We start from the raw sequence: 20,047 nt of genomic DNA, 5'->3' as shown, positions 1-20,047 counted from the left end.
AAAGCTGTGCAGCTACAGTACTCTTTGGTAAAAGGGTCTAAGAGATTTGATATGCTGTATATTAACTCAAAAATCAATAGAGATATTTTTAAGGAAATAAAGAGATATTTAAAATTTTCATTTTCTGTTACAAATCATAACATCATTTGGTGGTTCCAAAAAAAGATAATATTCTTGAATTTATAACCCTGAAAAGGGCATTTGATGTTAGTACTCATGACAGGATTTAATTACAGGGGAAAAAGAGAAAACTAAATTTCATTAGTAAGTGATACTTAAATAAAAATAATTAAAAAACAACTAAGAAACACTGAGTCATCTCTAATGACGGAGGATGATTCACTAGATTTTTTTCGATACGCATTCTCATAGTATGTTATAATTTCAAACATAATTTAAATATAAAAAAGCACTTTTTTTTTTTCCCACAGTAGAATCAATCAACTACGTTTTTGGATTTGTGCAGCAAGTTAGCATCAGTACTTGTACAACAACACGCAGACATAGAACTGTTGTATCTCCAACTACTGCAAATGCATACGCAGTCAGCAGGTGTTACTATGCGCAATGTTTGCTAACTATACACATAGCATCCGGTCTTATAATGATGACAGCCTTCTTGGTCACCCATTTACCGGTAAAACTAAGCCTTGCAGGCCTCTAGACCTGCATGCATAGTGTCATACTGTCATTTCTAGGAGGGCTCCTGGCATGATCCCTGGCAGTTAGTTCCCCATGGCAGGGCTGGAGGCTGTTTCCAAAATGAGGCCGGCTGAGGTCCCCTGATTCTGGACAACAAAGAGGTTTAACCATGTGGGAGTGAATCATTCTGTGCCGACTTTCTTCAGAGTCACAGAGTGGGCACTGATCTTTTTATTTACAAGTGAAGATGTGGCATCTGGAACCATTTATATGCTAGCATTACTAATTATGACAATCTTAAAAATAAACCAACCCTCCCTAAAACTGAAGTCTTACAGCCTCTCTTCTTTACCTAACACAGGTTTTTGCTTATTTCAAAACACCCTTCCATGGATGGTTTGTCTTATTCCTTTAAGCTAAGAATTTCTTTTTCCATGCTTTTCCCCTTTGTAGTATTAAGACAGACAAACATCAGGGTTAACTTGTTTTCTGTCAACTACTGTGAAAAGGCAGTTCCATGTATGTGTGATAAAGCACTGACCTATTTCCTTACGTCAGAGGCTTATAAAATGCAGAACCTTACAGAGCTAGACCGTAGGAGACTGAGTCACGCAGCAAAGGCTAAACTTTCCTCAGGGGCATATACAAATGTACTGAACAAAACAAACTGTGCCCTAGTCTGCTGGTTGGTTAAGTATGCACTAACCTGCGTTGTTTTGGAAGTAATAATGTCACCAGATATTTTTACGATAACAACAAATGTGAAAAATCTTAATCAAAACCTGCAAAAATGTAACTGACGTTAGGAATATCTGATACTCCTATGCACACAGGTGTCTTCGGATCCAGAAACCATAAGGTGACATGACGCACATAGGGAGTGTTGGAAGGAAAAAATCAACTCTTAAACAGGTTGGAATACAAACCTCAACAGAAGATTACAGGTGCATAGATGAGTAACAACTCAGTGCAAAGGGGATCCCATTTTGAGGAACGTGGAGAGCTTGCAGGTGGTTGGTTACATTATACATATACTGTGCATATACGTATACGCAGTTAGGATAAGGAGCAAGAGGCCAAAAGCTGTCACACAGTAACTGAGAAGCTACGCACTACGGCAGCCAGAAACTGGGATCGGCATTTTGCTCGTATCAGCTAGCAGCCGTCATGTAAACCACTGCTGCCTCGCCAAAGCAGCAACAGAAGCAAGGTTTTATAGGTGAGCTAGCTATCCTCATCTGCCAAAGCAACTTCACTGCAGATCAACTACATATCCACAAACTACTCCTGACTTCCACTGCTTTACACAGTTTTGCACCCTTACCCTGATGCCATAATCACTGGTTTTGTAAGAGAGCTTAGAGAAATGCACAACAAAGGCAACTGAGCTCTGCCATCCTTCAGCTTTCCTGAGGCTTTCTTAAGTATGGGTATCCCCAAGTCAAAGGAGACATAACAGCCACCACTACTCACTCCTAAAGATCCCAGCTTCAACCTTAATCTTTCTTGTTTTCTTCACCAGATAGCTAGTTTGTAGTTGCTACAGGTAACTGCAGTTGCTTTCAGCAAACTGTCACTTCATCTTTGACTGCAAGAAAGCCCCATGTTCTTTTAGTCAAGGAGCTAGGGGAGTACCGACTGGTCCAGTTTTCAGTTTACAAAGCAAATCAAAACACTCAGCTAGATCCCTCCTCCTCCGTGGTTACACCAAAGATAACCTGTCTGTTTGGCCTGCCTTCAGAAGGGTTACAACACACGTCGAGTTCATGCAAGAACGGACTGTCTGAGCAAGGCGTGCATGCACACTCCCTCTGCCTCCCTCCCTCCCTCCACTTCGTCATGCAGTAGCGACAGGGCCGTAAGTCCAGGGTTAAAGTACCAGCTCAGCTGCTGAAGGCATGGAGAAGAGACGGGCAGGGTTATTGTGCATTGGAATACATAGAACATCACCAAACTACCTCCAGGGACCGTCTCCAGCCACGCCTGTACCGCCTCATGGCGTACGGAGGGAAGGTCGGATGCTGAATTTAAAAAACAATAAATTGTAAGAAATCAAAATCAGACCATCAGTAAGCGTCTAAAACAGAAGAGTGACAAAGGGAGATTTTTCAGCAGCAAATACAGGAACAAAACACATGAGATGTTAAACAACCAATTCCAGGCTTGGGATTTAAGTTGAGATAACAAGGGCCAAATCTTCCTTTAGGATTTGCTATGTTAGAGGAAATACAGGTGGCATAGTGAAAAAAATGCAGCATCTGACTAGCAGGTTGCTGCTGCTGTGCTGCACTCAAAACTTTGTACAGGAAGGTAACTAACTGATGGAGCTGAGCTGCCGGGGTTTGAATGCCAGCAGATGAGGAGCACCTAATGAAGAGTACAAGGGGCTTCTATGTACTGCCATTGTCCTAAACATTCAGATCAAACCTCATCACCACCTCTACTCTGATAAGCTCTCCAACAACCTCTTATCATGGCTCATCCAGGAACAAATTTGTCTACTGAACTCAGACCAAAAACTCTGAGCGTGTCCAAAAATGCTTATTTGCAATGCTCCTTTTAAAAAACAAACTGCTGATACGCCTGCACATACCTGTACTGTGTTAAGAGTGTGATTGAAGCAGCTATCTATTGATCAGGATTTTCCTAGCTTAGCCTAGTTTGAGGGGAAAAGAAGAAAATATTGCTTGGCTTCCCAAAAGAAGCTGGAAAGGTGACAAAAATCATTTTGGAAGGATCAACACAGGTTTTCTTCTAGTTTGCCAGCACAGCTGTACCAATACACTATGGAAAAACAGGAATTATAAAATGTAAACTAAAAGAAAGAACTCAAACTGTAGTGTCACAGGCCCTCGAGCAGAAGATAAAGCAACCTCAGTTGCAGTAAGCTGATGAAACTGTGTTAACATTTTCTTTTACTTAGTGTTCTTAAAATTTAAGCAAGTACTTGAGGAATATTGAATGTTACAGGCAGTGGAACATAGCCTGCTTCTCACTGGTAGGGAGCTAATTTCACACCAGAAAATCCCAGTGCAAACTGCAACTGTAAGCCTAGCTGACCTGAACTGGAACTGTGTATCAAGTTGGACCATGACTTAAACTAATAAAAATAATAAAAAATAATAAAAAAAAGAAAAGCCATCTAGAATTATGAGGAAAAGATGATTAACTGGAATGGAATGTGATCAGGCAGGATGAAGTAAAGCCCTAGGCTTCTGTAACTCAGATCAATCACGAACATTTCCTGTGGAAGACACCCCTTTTCATAATATACTTATTCCCCCTCCAATTCTGGTACAATGGTTATAGACTTTGATAGAAGACCACCACACAGTGACAGCATCATTAACCTTCACCAAGCTTAGGTTCTGCACAGGTAAAGCACCTATGACATACTTACCTTAAGACACACTGTAATATAGTCTAGAACAAGGACTGTAGAGACTGAGAGAAGGTGTTTATAAAATGGCTAGACTGTTGCCAAAGTAGGTATACTGTCAAATCTTAAACACAAGAAGTCAAAACAACCAGTGGTCAGAGATGCAAGCCCTTTGAACTCCATCATTCCCCAATAACACCAGATGAATTTACACAATTTGAGAACCAGCAGTGGAGAAACAGGCCCAAGAAAGAAGCCGACCCTGATCAAACTTTGCTGCATTTTGTATGCAACATTATCCTTTAATTTTCCCTAAAAGAGGAATAGAGTCCTCACTGCCACAAAATCACATGGCACCTACCCCTAACATCAGTTACCATGGGCTGATTACAGGTACTACCAAATCTTGTGTACAGTGAGGAAGAATGCTATACAGTCAAAGCAGGCACACAAACAGTCAGAGGAAGTCACCACCACCAGAGAGCTGAGGAAGCAGTCATTTTAAGTGGGCAATGACCTGAAAAGCAAAATGTTTAACCAAGTGCAATTTCAGACAGTAGTTCCTTTGGATCACGGCTGCCCTGGCTGAAGTATGCTGCTCTTCAAGGGCACAGAAGCAACAGAGCTACGCAGCTGCAACTGTGATCTAGGAACGGATGGCATGGGACAGGGGAAGATTACCTCTGGAGGTAGAGGACTTTGAGGTTGGCACCATTTTTTCCTCCTCCTCTTTTTCACGGATGTGTGTCCAGTGCACATCTGCCAGGATCTCCAGAGGATCAACCGGGTTTACAATCTGCTGCAGCCTAAGGTTTCCAGCTACCAGGAGGAGGACATGGCATACCAGAATATGGGCAGGGTGGCATGGAGGACAGGGAGGAAAACATGGGACAACAGTGGAAAGGAAAGGTAACACATCATAGGAAAGGAAATAAGAAAAGAAGAAAAGATAATATTACTGGCTAAGACAGTTTTCAAGACAGGCAGAAAAAGTTCAGCATTGTGTGCACACACACTAACATAGCGCTCCTCAGACTCCCCATCAAAGCTGAATGCCATTCCAGAGGCAAAGAGTTGCTATTAAAAACTCCATTGTAGATTATCTCTATTGCAAGCAGCTTCGCTGAAATGAAAGACATTCTCTGGGTGTCCAACAGATATGTGATATGTAAATACTAATTTGGTAGAAATTTCCAGCCCCTTCAGCCTATTTTTCATGATTATTGTCAAAGACATCTTGCTTTTAAAGGCAAAGAACAACTAGTAGTTTGATTCACCAAAACAAAGTCTTTCATACCCTACTATCAGGTTAAGTACTCCTTTCTATGCTGGGTAAATATCTCCTTGTGAATTAAATCACATGATGAATCTCCAAGTTGCATTTGTATGTATATGTATGTGCATGTGCACACACAAGCAGACTTTCACATTTAAAACAGCACTTTGTGCACTCCCGCTAATTTGCACAAAATGGGTACAATTCAAAGGGTACAATTGTTTTTCTGAAGAATATCATCATTTTCATTATAACTTAACAGCACCTCCACCTCCCCTGAAGGGACTTCCTGTTGCAAAACTGAATCTGTTTAAAAGATACTGCGTTATTTCTCAGTTGCCTGTCTACACAAAGCTCAGATATATATTGCTAGTCAAAGGAAACAACAGGCACACCACTAAAGCAACTGATAAGCAACTTGCTTAACTGCTGCAGAACGTCCATGCTAGGAGCATCTAACCTGAGGTGTGTATTATATTGATAAACCCTGTCTCTATTGCTGTCTGTTCTGGGACTGTTGCTCAGGTTTTATTTACCCATATTAAAATAAGTCATTCTACAGGGGACAAAGTGTTCAGCATCTGCAGAAGTGATCTTCAAAAGCAAATGACTCATCCTAAAAAGTAAAATGCCCACTTAATTTATAAAGCAATAAGTCAATTTTCAAAACACACGGATTACCACTGTGTAGGGCAAAATGCTTTTTCAGCAGTTTAAAGCCTCAAAAGCAATTAGATTTTCATATGCTGGACTAGTGTTTGAAGGAAACAAGAATTAGCATCAGTTAGAGGCTGCACTCATCATTTTCTGATGTCTGGTTTTAATGAAGGTCCTCTCTCCTGGCCATGTTTTCCTCAGTCATGGCAAACAGTTTGGGACTTCTGCTTCAGGAATGACTGTGTGTGACATTTGCCATTAAAACTGCAGAAAAAAAAAAAAGGCAGAAGGAGCTGCAGGAAGGACAGAATCGCCAGCTGGTCACTGAAGAGGAAAAGGGTTCAGACACACAAACTCAAATGCAGAGCAGGATTGACAATTTAGCCAAGTATTTAGCATTTTTGTCTCTGTTACCTCATCAGAGAGTTTCTTATCAATCAGCACAACCGCACGGTCTAACCAGAGCTACTGGACATCTTGCAGGGACAGGGGTCTGGGCTTTTCTCACTGCATACCAAAGCACTCGCATGCAGGCCCCAAGATAAGTAGAGTTAGCATTTGCATTGCCACACAAAATTTTGTGTTAAAAGGTTTAGGTTTGCCAGCAATGGCTGAGAAGTATATAGTCACTCAGCAAGGCTAGAAAAGAGCAGGTCCCACATGATCTGTATGTTTTAAAATGGATTTCTCTGGGATTTAGATCAGTGTAACATACACACCATTGGTTACCCTGCAAGTCTCCAGACCGAGGCCCAGGCCTGTCCTGGTTAGGATATAGGCCCTTTTCACCTTTTCCAGGAAATAAATAGCAGCTTAAACAGTACAGCCAACTGCGAAGGAATGCTCCTTGGCTGACAGGCAAACGTAACATTTTGTTGAGATCTAAATGCTTGAGAATTTCACATGACAGCTCTGTAGCCCTTCCTCAAGACTGCTTGCTAAGCTTTACAGGATGCTGGACATTAATACCACTTACATTTGGGAAGGTAGCCTTCCCCTGCAGTTCCTCTGTGGCACCTACCAGTGCTTCCTAAGAAGTGGGCAGTCTCAATGGTTAACCTTCAGTGGAACAAGAAGCCACCCACAAACCAACGCCTTAGAGGCCAGGTCTAGAGAACACCAGCAGCTACAACAGGGGAAACTTCTTCATTTATGCTCTTTAGCCATCTTACTAATACTTCTCATACTTACCACCAGAAAAATTAATTTGGAAAAAAAAAATCTCTTTTCATTTTTTTTTCCCCTTGGGAAAAAAAAAGTCAGAAGCTAAGCTACTGTTTTTACAACTGTACGTTGCAAAACAGGCAATCTGATGACTGGCTATGCCATCTTACCTTCAGGAAGGCACTTGGATTTTCCTCCTATGTATTCTGGCTCTAATGAACCACATTGAGGGACTAAGGGATTAAACAACTATTAGAACCAAGTGCTTAAACAAACAAACAAACAAACAAACAAACAAACAAAAAACACAAAACAAAACCACAAAAAATAACCATCAGAAATAAACTGAAACAAAATGCATTATGGAAAACAACACATCTAGTTAGATAGGAATGTTAAGCTCATTTAATGCCCATTTTATGACTGAAAAATTTGAGGGATCTCCACAGTTTGATTAGTGTCCCCAACAGTCTCTCCCCACAGAAACACATTCACAAAGGACAATAACAAAAAATGCAAGTTTGCTCACACAGGCAACCCAATAGCAGCACTTCTGATGTGTCCTATTTGTCTGACCTATTGCACAGGTACAATTAGTCTGTGCATATGGACTAAATCTGGAACTCCTAAATATGTGGGGGTCACTGCTCATGCTCATTACACTAACAAATTGTCCAGGTTTTCCAGATATCCTGAAATACTGGGAAACTTTATATTTTTCCTAAAAGCAGTGGCAATGTCAGACCTGATATATGGCACTTTCATCAGGAGATGAAGGTAACAACAGCTATCGAATCAGTTTTTAGAAGGCTGGTAATGCAATTACATAAAACACGGAATCTTCTCATGTGGGACCTGCTCTTTAAAATAGTTTCCCCTGCTTAGGGGAAATGGAAGTGGAAATGGTATACGGGTACCTTTAAATGTACCCGTGTCCTCTTCATTTGAGAGACGTTGAAGCCAGAGACCTTGCTGCAGCTCTCTCTCCCAAGGGCAATACTCCCCCTCTACAGCAGAGGGAACCACACATCCATAACATCACATCAGACACACGTGTGTACACACAAGCAATGGTGAGAGAGAGAGAGAGAGAGAGAGAGAGAGAGAAAGACAGAAAGAAACAGAGAAAGGACAGCATCAGAAAGACAGACTGTCTGGAAATCCCCCAAGACCCCTTCTTTATTCCTGCTGTATGGCAGGAACACTGCTCAACAGAAAAAACACCGGCCTGAGAACACCAAGATTTACCAAACTAAACATGCATGTTACCGTACTTAAAAAGCAGTCTCGACTTTCACAGCTCCTACGTTGAAAAAATAGCCAAGCAGGCTGTTGAGCTTGTGAACAAAACTGGCACTAAGACCCAAAATAACAGGACCTCTGCTTGCAGCAGGCAGCCAGAGACCTTTGTGAAGAAGCTCTTTGGAGTCTACTGTTCTTCACAAAAGGGAAATGTAAGTACAAAGACAAAGAAAAAGACAAGATCAGTAAGAAAATTGGAATGGTGGTGAAACACTGAAAATGTCTATTCTTAGCACAAACTTTGCATTTGGATAACTAAGACAAACACACAGAGGAAGGAGTTTTTCCCTAAGATTTTCCACAGACATCCCTCAGAGTGAAAATGAGAATCCCCTGAACTCCCTGACTTCTCATGGAGAAGGGGAGAGCTAAAAGCAGCTTCTTCGGGCATGCTAGGGCACTACCCCTGAGTGAAGCACCCCACAGCACTGAAAACACTGCCTCCACAATGCTTCTAGTTCTTGCTGCCAAATAACAAAGGGCCTGTTCAAATCCAATTCCCAATAATAATAATAAATAACAGTAAAGCAACACATTGTCACAAAGCTGGGAGTTGCACATGTTGGCAGGGTATATGGGAAGCATACTGTGTTGGTACTAGTGCTGCAACTGCTCTGGGGGGAAAAATCTTCTGGATCCAGAATGACCAAACCAAAGCTTCCCTTGACAATAACTCCCTCAAAAAAGAAAGTAATAAAAAAGTGAAAGGAAAAGTTTTCCAAGGAAAATCTTTCTTATTCTGCATGGCAAATACGCAGTTCAGTTTTTCCTGCTGTCTAGCAGAAAGAAAGGACAAATCAATCTGTCTAACCTTCACTAGACTCTTCCTCTTCCTCCTCTTCCTCCTCCTCATACTCCTCGTCGTCCTCCTCCTCCTCCTCTTCTTCTTCTTTGTACTCAATCTCATGATTCTCCTCAGCCTCAATCTCTTCTTCACTCTTTCCCTTCAGGAGGGCATGGATGCGCACAGCCTCTTTCCACGGCACACCACCCAAGTCTGAAGGGGGTTGCTGAGGCAGCAGCAGTTCATCTTCATCTTCATCTTCTTCCTCCATTTCAGATTCTGAACTACTGCAAGGGTTTAAAAAAAGATAAAGAGACAAGTAGCAAACGTTTCCTAGATCAGTCTTAGATCACTCACAAGTCATTACAATAAACAGAAGTCCAAAACATACAATGTAAACTGCACTACTTAATTTTCTGCTTTCAGTATTTCATAGGCATTATAGTGACAGCATAGACTGTGGCCTGTAGTATGATCCTTGCCCTGCTTTTTTTTTTTTTTTTAAACGGGGAAGCAGCATAAAAGTGTTTGTAAAGCCACGTCCAAATACTTGTGCAGTATTAATTGTTACAGGCGTGACCATACTTGAATATCGTAGAAAGAAGTGACTTTCCTAATACCACATTGCTTTGGATAAACTGGTGCAAGAGTGCTTGGCAGTGTCATAATGTAAAAGGTCAAATATTTTGATAATGGCAGCTTCTTCTAGCATTTTGGATAGCTAAGATGTTTTTGGCACTTGCTGGGGACAACCACAAGAGGCTTCAGGAGTAGCAAGATCACATAACACAACTACCAGGTGCCAAGCACTACGGCATATGAGCTAAGGAGAACAGGAGAAAAAAAAAAGCAAAATTCCTCACTTTTCTACATCACAGATAGAATCACTGTGCATGTCTGCACTCATCTAAGTATACAGTGTACATAGTGGTAAGAAACTATAGGAAGCAGTAAAAGGATAATTACAATATTGAGCTTATTATTTGCACAGCAAAGTCTAAAACGTGCAAAACAATAAATCGTTAGTGCCTATCAGACATCTCTGTTCAATTCTAGCAGTTTCTCTGTATAAGTAGCAGGGACAAGAAATGTAACTGTCTACACATTGACATTTAAACTAGCTCACTCTTACATTCTGGACTACGTAGAGATACCGGGAAGAAAGATGGTTGTATTTGTCACTGGAAAATGAATGTGAACCATACCACATTCAGAGAACGCATCTGCAGGGTGAAAAGGTACCCTTTCTTTGTTTTGTCTTAATAGATCATTGTCAAGAAGAATTGCATTTATTAGAACAACAGTTGGATAAAAAATAAGGTATATTTCATATAACTTGTACAGTTGTTGAAGTTCTGATTCCTATACACAAGGTTTTTATTACATAAGCAGTTATTATGTGACAAACTGACACTTTACAAAAAATGATACACAGCAGTGCCCTTTCTTTTGTATTGCAAATAAACATATCCAGGCTCAGAACATCAAATTACTCTACCACTACATGAATATATAATGTTCATATAATTTTTTGAGATGAGATATGAGAGACTGTTTTTGATAGTGATGTTAATAAGGAAAGCACTTTTTTTCTTTTTCTGATTGTTGTGTACTTATGTCCATTGGCTCTTGGATTCTCCTCATGATTCTGCACATATACAACATGATTTTGACAAAAGTGAAATGTTCAAGTTATAACCCACATTTTCACAGCATACATTGAATATTCATTTTTATCAGGCCACGGTAAAAACTGAATAGAAATGCAGTTGATTGCCATGGACTTGGTGTGTATTCCAGGAGACTGGAGCATTTTCCAAAGGCTTTACACAGATATGCTCACAGAGATAAAAAGTGATGTTCCATCTCTCCCTCCTCCCCGATTAGCAGCACGCTTTCCTACCCTTTAGTATGAAAATAAACCTGACAGGTGCTGCATGCTGGCTTTTTCATGTGCTGTCAATAAGGTTTACTGCTAGTCCAACTGTTGCCATGACTGCTGAATAGGACAGCGAGCTGCTGCTCTTCAACCAGCCCGCTTATCTCATGTAATATTGACGACATACATTCTTTACCACATAGCTCACTTTACCTTCTTTGGCTTTTATTTATAACCTGCTTTTTGTTTGACCTTCAAATACTGAGAAATGAGAAGCTCAGAGGCAGCAGTGAGATGGCGTGGTATAGTGGGCATTCCTTTCAGCTGGGTGATTTTCTGCCACAAGAAATCATTCAACAGCTGACAACTAGCGTTGGTTACTTTATGGAATTTGGATAACCAGTTGAATACCTCTTTAAAGAGATGTTCCTACACAGATGTAGTGCTGAGGAAAGGAACCTAAATTGGAAAAGAACCTCTTCTATTCCTTTGCCATACAGGTCCCACACAGCATGAGCTGTCCTACCACACTCTTTTGAAAGGTCACTGTAACAGAGTATTAAACCAAAACTGCAGATGACATTCTGAAAGTTACTGCAAGTTAAAACCAATGAGGGCACTTAGAGGGTTTTCTCAAATGCTGTGTAGTTAGAGTTTGGTTGCTTAAATGATTTTTCCTCTTGAGGAGTTGATGCCTAAGCAAGATTAATCCTCTTTTGAAAATATATCCTTTGAATACTGCTTTCTGTAAAATTTCTCTGCAATGTGTATGCCCATGTGTACATGCATGTATGTGTGCAGGGAAGCTGGGCACCCAGCCTCAGTCTGATTTGGAGTTCATACCTAGGTGAACCTTGAAGCTCAATCCATTGCTCCATAAGACACGGAGGGAACAAAAAGTCCTGCATTTCCTCACCCTACTCCTAACCCTGGCGTTCTGCACCGAGACAGTGAAGATGATCAAATCAGGGCTTTGGTTGGTTTGTTGCAGGGATATTTTTTTTTTTCTTTTGTTGCTGAAAAAGTGGTGAGTCTTTTTCCATTTGTTTTCTGGTCTTTCTGTGAAATATCAAGGAGTGGATACAGCTGAACAGAAGATAACAGATAACTGTATCACCTAGAAAATTCTCTCTTTGATGTTTGCCCACACAGCTTTATCAATGCTGTAAGTAAATTGTTTGCAGCATTTGGATTTAGGGCAGATTTTTTTCCAAGTCAAACTGACAGGCAATTCAGTAACTTTTCTCCTTCCTTTCTATAATAGAGTGTGAATTGCCCGCTAAACACTGCTTTACACAAGCAAAATCTAATAATTCAGTCTATTACAGACAGAAATACCTAGTTCAATTCAAGTTATGAAGATGAATACAAAGACAGCTAAAGGTAGCAGCTTATGAGAGGAAATTAAGCTACCGAACCTAATGGGGTAGGTATTCTTTCCACAGTTCTACAAAACAACTCTTGGAAATGACGAAGAGCTTTGTATCCCAAAATACCAAAGTTCCACTTTTTTAACTCTCTTCTCCTTTGGAAATTTTCTGCCATTCACTGACCAGGAGAGTTTTGATTTATTGACCTACAGAGTTTTGATTTATTGAAATCATGACCAATAATAATAGGGCATCATACTAGTGAATTTTGGTTTAGAGCTACAAACATAAAGGACCATGAACCTCACAATACTATTAATGCCTAAACTGTCAAAACTGATTTAAGTCCTAGGCCTGACCTGGGAGCTAAGGGAGGGATAAGTAAGGAAAACAGAGTTTGCATTTCCCATTAAAAAGTCCCATGATTATTCAACCAGACACTTCCAGTTCCCAATTGTGTAAAATATGTCAAAATAGCATATTCTAAAGAAATTACTATGTTAAGAAATTAACCAAAGAGTATTATTTAAGTTTTGGAGAAAACTGCTGTGCAAGTTATTAGCAGTTCCCAGGCCCAGAAGGTCCCATTGAGCTACATGTTCATGTATCCAAATCTACATGCTCTCTGTCAAGAGTGTCAGAGTTCAGGCTATTAGTAGTTAGCTTTCAGATGCTGCCCCTTCAAATTTACCTTAAAAGATATATAAATGGCAGATTCTGTTCAACCTAAATCCTGTAAACATTTTAATGAACATAGCTTCATTCTTCACTACACCAATTCAATTCAGTTCAATTTCACATGCATAAATGTAAAGAATTTCTTATACAGCCCTATTCCTGTAGATAATGCATTCACTGAATATGTTTGTAGGCTCTAATGCTGCTACAGGCTTATCTGAGTTTACTTCAAGAAGACTACTGGGCATTCTGAAAGCTAAAAAGATAAGGGTTGTTATTGCTACAAAGAAAAGTAGATTAGAAACCACTATGAAGAGACCGAGAATCAAAAATTGTGAGATTAATTATAAAGTTCAGAAGCATTCTTCATCAAATATTCTCTCTCACTGATTCTTGCAGCACCTATTTCCATGAGCTCTATTTGCAAATACTTGGATCCTAATATGTTTACACATCCCTTTGCAGATAAAAGAAAATTTGTAAAGGTGCAATATACTTTTCAACAGGCAAAAGTACTGCTTCAAACTAAGGTCTGTTAGGCTTTCCATCAGCAGTCAGTCAGGATTACAATGCTCAGTGTTTCAAGCTTGAGTCTTTGAACTAAAAATGTTATTAAATTGTGATGCAAAATAGAAGAAAAATTAACTTTGGAACCCACTCCCATTTGAACCTGTGTTCTGCTTGCTCAAAAGACTCATTTGCCTTTAATATAATATTCAAAATAAATAAATAAATAAATAAATAAATAAATAAATAAATAAAACTTAAAATTTCTTTCCAACTTAGAACTGAACTACTCAGGACTGAAGTATTATGGTACTATAGTTATCCATGGCATTATGGTACTATAGTTATCTTCTAAGAATGGTAGTAAGTTATTTAGAAGAACAGAAACTACGATGTAAAATATTTATGTACATACATGAAATACTTCCAAGAACTTTAGGAAGAGCAACCTGGCAAACAATATGTTAAAAACAAAACCAAAAAAAGCTAAGGGAACAACAGGCAAAAGTCTGTTGGGACCGTTATAAGAAAGCTTATGGTCACTGTGTACTAACCTGCTGGGCACATCCTCTTCTGTTCCTTTGTCCAACACACTGCTGAGGTTATGCTCTGCTAGCGTCTCTTCAGGAACCTCTTCCAGTTCTTCTTCGCGCTGCAGCGACAGTCGGTAATTCTCCAGCTCAATTCGCTCAGGCGTGCCACGTAACCGCTTAGCGAGGCTGGGCTCTTCCAGCCCATTTACATTAGAACCTAAAGAACAAGTCAGTGAATAAACAATAAATGCAACAGTCAGGACTGTAATTTTTTAAGGAAATTGAGCAATTGGGATAAAAAGGGCTTGAGGCAGAGGGACGTAAATAAAGCGAGAGAATACCTTATGTCATTATCCTGTTCACCACTACTGGCAGAACCTCTTGGGGAGCCAGACTGCAAAAGGGAATCTTAGTGTTTTTGGCTAACAGATGCTGAAAAGAATGTTAAATGTCCTAGTTGAGAGAAGACATAAGGATGTTTTAACTGCGCTGGAGCCTACATCATAAATACTGGGGAAGGCCTGGCCACAGGCTGGCTGTATTCTCTGAGACCAAGTAGGAATGCCCGGGGCAAGCCTGCTGCATGATGTCAAAACTGTTACTGGTCAAGCCAGGTAGGTCTGTTAAGAGTTAGAGAGTGAGCAAGTATCACTAACACTTAAAGATGCTGAGCGGGAAGGGATGAGAAAATCCCATTTGGTGTGAGTTTTAAAACTTTTTTGGATTTGAATTTATTTTTTAATCAAAGTTTGAGATGAAATGAACCACAGGGAAAAAAGTAGGTGAGATGTTTGCAAGCGCGAACACCATGAGTCCCAGAGACTTGCAAGGGCATATGAATCAGACATTTTGAGAAAAGTATAGAGAAGCTTCATTCACTGTAGCACTCAATTAATTAAATTCTAACCCACACTCATCTATCTCTTTTTAAAATTCTAGTATTTTAGCTTAAACAGCAAGCCACTGTTTACCCTTATGCAGCTTACTATTTACTGAGCCTAATCTTTCCTAGCTTCTGTTTTGCAACGCTAAACAAACCGAGCATTCCTCTCATGAGATAAGCTCTTCAGTGCACTGATCACCCCCTAGGTCTCTGCACCTGTCCCTGTCTGGATTAATCTTTCCAGAACCTACATGATCAGAATTGTACACAGCTTTCCAGATGAGGTCTTATCAGTGTAACATACAGCCCTGCCAGAAATCTCTCATCTGACACACCCTGAGAACACATTTGCTTATTTATATGCCACATAATACTGGTGGCTTTTGTTTATTGACTGATATTCAGATCTTTCTCCTTCTCTGCTTTCAACTGATAAGCACCTTGCTGGTAGCCAAATCACTTTCTTGGTGCATGACCTGGTACTTTCTACTATTACATTTCTATTTTTAATACTACAGTCCACAACACCATGCAGCTCTTAGTGTATGACATGCCTATCCTCCTCTGCATTGATGAGGGCTTGAAATGTTGCCCTAGCAATAATCTTCATTAGCAGATTTTTCCTTTCTGGCTAGTAACCTTAGCAAAAGCAATATAAAGATCAGTCCCCTGATCATTTTTTTTTTTTTTTTGACACTCCATAGTCTGTGGGTGTTACCCAACCCCAGTAATTCCGTTTTGAGTAAAACCTCTAAACTCTCTTAAGCCAGCTCCTCAGCTACTTGACACTTCATGTACTACCCCCACATTTTACCAGCTTAAATAATTATTTCCACATGCCAGCTTTCAGGTACTTTACTGAAGTCCAATTTTTGGATGCACTGCATTTCCCTCATGGAGGTAATCAGTTACTTCATCAATACCAGCTGTCAGACTAATCTGGCACAGCCTGTGGTGAATCCATGTCACATTTTATACCACTTACCTTCATGAGGTCAAAAGACTTCATTTGCAGAACTAGCAGTCCTTATTTATTCCCCTCAAAGGTGTTTTACCTACTGTTTTGATTAACAGATCTGTACTTGTTCAGATCACCTTTTTTCCTTTTTTTTTTTTATTTTTTTTTAATTTTTTTTTTTTTTATATGCACGTCATACTTTTGTCACCCAGCAGCATTACCCTGAATTTGATAGTCAGGGTGCATCAGGATAGCCCGATTTAAACATAAATTACTACCAAAAAGCTCACAATATCACTGTACAGTTTTTCCAGTTTTCTGAAACAAAGATTATTTGGCCTCATTTTACTTCCACACATACAGTATAATAATACTTAAATTTTGCTTCCAGCTTCATTGGGTTAATTTCCATTTCCAAACCTTGCTATATATACACTAACATCTTTTGCTCCCATGTTCAATGCCAACCTCCCAACTGAAATCGGAGGCCAAATATCCACTTGCTATCCTGGCTGTCCCTAAAACTGCATTTAATCTCAGACTCATCCTCTGTGGACCCACTTCTGTTTTTCCTCATCTTCCTTGTACTTAAATACTTAAAGAATACAGCTGCTTGTTTTCCTTTCCTATACAAATCTGAACCTAGCACAAGCTTTGGCAACATTGATTTTATCCTCACATGTTTTGACCTCCAAGACAACTTCTGTTTTCTTTCTCTGTTCTTTGTAGCTTATCAGTTTATTCCCGTAATAGCCCTTATTATGGACAATTATTCACCCAGTAACATCTCAGTTAAAGGACTACCTAGGCCTTGCCATAATTAGTGGCGTTACTTTCAAATCCCTCTCTAGAAAGATAAAATCTCATGAAGACAACTGCCAGGAGTGCTCTTCCCACTTGCTTGAACCTTTCTATGATGTGGGCAAGTGGCTGCTGTGCCCTTGGCTGTAACTCCCAGGGTTATTTATGGTACAAACCGTGGCTTGCTCAGGTGGAAGGAGGGAGCATTACCTTCCATTTCCAAGCACACAATGGTCTCTACCGTTTCCTGCTGCTAAGCCGTATGTTGTATTAGTCCTTTCAAAGTTCAGTGGAACTGAACTGCCTCCTCAGCTGGGATTCACATTTCATTTCATTCTCTCTAGATGGTGATACCACCTCAGCCAAATCTATTTTTGCAATCTGTGTTACATTCCCCAGCCCTGAGTTCACAGTAACAGGGGAACTGACCTGGAATATTGCTCTGCCAGTTCTGGCTGACATGGAAAAACCAAGGACTCTGGGTAATGGAAGAACATCAAGGTGAAGGAAAACAAAGAAAGAATTCACCAAATCATCATAAAACGAGAGTTTTTCTACTTGGAACTTTTTACACAACACAGCGCTCAGCTAGGCTCAGCTATTTCCAGAGAAATATCTTTTCACAGACTGTTTTTAACTTGCTCTCTTCTGATGCATACCCCAACATAGCTGAAATGTCCACAAGCAGAAAAAAAGGATGAAAACGAGAAGAATGAGATTTTTTTTTTCATCTGACATTATTTCATTCTTCTGTTTTTTTTTAACAATCTTAAGGTTTTTTGTTTTGTGTGTGTGAGTGTTTTGTTTGTTTGTTTTTTTGTTTGGTCAGCCTTTTCAAAGAAAAGTAAAATACATAATATCATTTTCATATAATTAAATCATGTGAATGGAATATTGGAAGAAAAAAAAAAGAAAAAAAGAGATGCTTGTTTCACTGCCTGGGCTGGGAACAAAGACCAGTAGCAATAACTCTAAGGTAAAAAAGGACTGAAAATCAAGCTGACATCTGTTTATATGCATTTCACTAGCATATATAATCTTTCAGGCATGTTATTCAATAAAAACAAGTTATCGTTAACCTTCTAATCATGAAGACCCTGTATCAGTATAACATGTACCAAGAGAAACAAACCAATTCTGCCACAGTATAAACACTTAAGTGTGGGCAAATGAATCAATAAAACTGTTAAAAATTTGAAAAGATGGAAAATCTATCCAAAGTTAAAGGTAGAAGGATGTGGTCAAGCCAGGATATCCCATAAGCTTGGTAAGGGCTCTCTGTCTCAAAACACCTACAAAGTAAGAAGAAAATTCCCAGCAATTCTCAAATTCATGTATATAGCTACACACTTCAGATGCAGGATTGGTCACACGCCTCCGCCTTACTTTGCACATAAACCAGCTCTGCATTGAGAACATAATCCAGGAGCTCAACTGATTACCAACATCAGCAAGGGATCTGTAAAAGTTTGGTCTATGTGAACACACTGTACACAAGACTTGGTTTTGTTTCTAAAAGGTGCCATGAAGGATTATTTGGCTAGTTGCAAAGCCACTGTCAACTTTGTTACCAAATGTGAAACAGGAGAAATGCTACCAATAGCCAAATGACATTATCAACTATCAGAAAGAAAGCATTACAGTCCACAAACCTAGCTAAGGGACAAAAGTAAGCAGAAGATATAGGTTTAGTTAACATTACAAAATGATGAACAATTTCTCCACATCATGCTATAGAGTCGATTCATTTGAAGCTACCAAAAATAAATAAATTGGCAAAGGGAAAATTGTGGATGTCCTACCCTTATTTCTTCTCAATATATATGGTGCTGTATGCATGAACAAGGTCTATTTCAATGCAGTTCTTGTAGATGCTAAAGCCTTGCTTTTTAATGTTCCTCTGGAGAGGAAAGGTCCCCCTCTCAAATTGTCATGCTGTATTCCCCAGGCTATTTTGTAGCTTGCCAGTGGGAAATAGCTGCAGAGTACATTCATTATCCATTATCTGACATTCCACCTTGTCAGTACATTTGGGCCCAAGGCCAAAAGCCTGAAATCGGTCACAACTGAGAGAAAAGGGGCTGATGAGGCTACATGTGCCAGAAAAATGCTATGTTATTAGCTAGGGAGGGGAGCTACCTGAAAGCCAAGAGCAGTTTCTCATGCAACCAACAGATCAGTTAAAAATCCACAAACAACATCCAAAATAGGATACATTTTAAAATCTGATTCTTTACTTTGGAAGAGCAATGGGCCACAAACATTACATAGATCATCCAAATGGAACTGTTTTTCCTAACAGGACGGGCTGCTTAGCTGTTGTGTGCAAGCTGCCAGAGTCCTTTAATTATTCTCAGCCTTGACACGGCCTGCCTCCTGTAAAGAAAGTCGCATGATCAGAGATAACATTCCTACACCGAACTGCTCCTTGCCTTCTGCATGCGTCCTTTTCTCCATCCTGATTTCAGCAACTTTGGAGACTAAGGGAAGGTCTGAGAATCTCCTCTTGTGAGAGTATCCCATCTCTATTTTTCCCCAGATTTCTATAAAAACTCCAGATTATTCTCATGAACCAGATGAAACCTTGCCAGGATTACTCCCTGACATAATACTTGCTGAAGACATAGGACAAAACTGGGAATCTGAGAACAATTAATTTTTCCCCCAAGGGAAACTACCTGCCTTTGCCTAAATCATTTCTGTGTCACTGTACTAGAACTTGTTTTTCATTAATCATGCAGTACCTCTGCACTTCATTTTCTTAGTCAAATCTGATAAGACTGCAAGCTCTCCAAGGTAAATGTCATGTCTTGTAAAGTATGGATTTAGTATTTTGCACAGATTCAGATAGGGCCTCAGGGAGGCACAGCAACTCAAATAAAATAATCTACTGAGAAACACATGCAAAGGAGGGAATGAGTTAATACATTTCTCAGTACAATCTTCATTCTGGATTTCTTAAATCTTGTGCTTTTATAATAGTCTGAAGCACTTTACCTGTTTGTTTTCAATCCTCTTTTCCAGTCTCTTAGATTACTTCCTTCTCCACACAAATGTTTGAGAGCACCGCTATCTATATCAGATAAAGCAACTGCCATGGGTACTACATCATAACACATATGACAAAATACTGAGATGGAAGATGGAATTTTTCTGTGGGAGTTTAAAAGTAATGCAGTGAACAGAGTCAGATATGCCAAATGTCCTCAGATTCCATTGTCATTAATCTGTAAG

General features: G+C 39.7%; 1 protein-coding gene across 5 annotated transcripts in view; it reads right to left on the bottom strand.

Annotated features, from left to right (window-relative positions):
* MICAL3 (microtubule associated monooxygenase, calponin and LIM domain containing 3) overlaps nt 1-20,047 on the bottom strand; it is a 117,228-nt gene that overhangs the window by 36,668 nt on the left and 60,513 nt on the right. For all 5 annotated transcript variants that reach the window (XM_084294287.1, XM_084294284.1, XM_084294283.1 and 2 more), the window contains exons 25-29: nt 14,193-14,388; nt 9,232-9,491; nt 8,036-8,125; nt 4,703-4,840; nt 2,601-2,663 (exon numbers count right to left, since the gene is read on the bottom strand). In XM_084294287.1, the coding sequence (XP_084150413.1) occupies nt 2,601-2,663; nt 4,703-4,840; nt 8,036-8,125; nt 9,232-9,491; nt 14,193-14,388 (747 nt within the window). The remainder of the gene's footprint in view (nt 1-2,600; nt 2,664-4,702; nt 4,841-8,035; nt 8,126-9,231; nt 9,492-14,192; nt 14,389-20,047) is intronic.

Source organism: Netta rufina (genome assembly GCF_964035555.1).
Source record: "Netta rufina genome assembly, chromosome: 1".
Lineage (NCBI taxonomy): Eukaryota > Metazoa > Chordata > Aves > Anseriformes > Anatidae > Netta > Netta rufina.
Note: the sequence above shows the minus strand (reverse complement) of the source record. Positions and strands in the feature narration are given on the sequence as shown.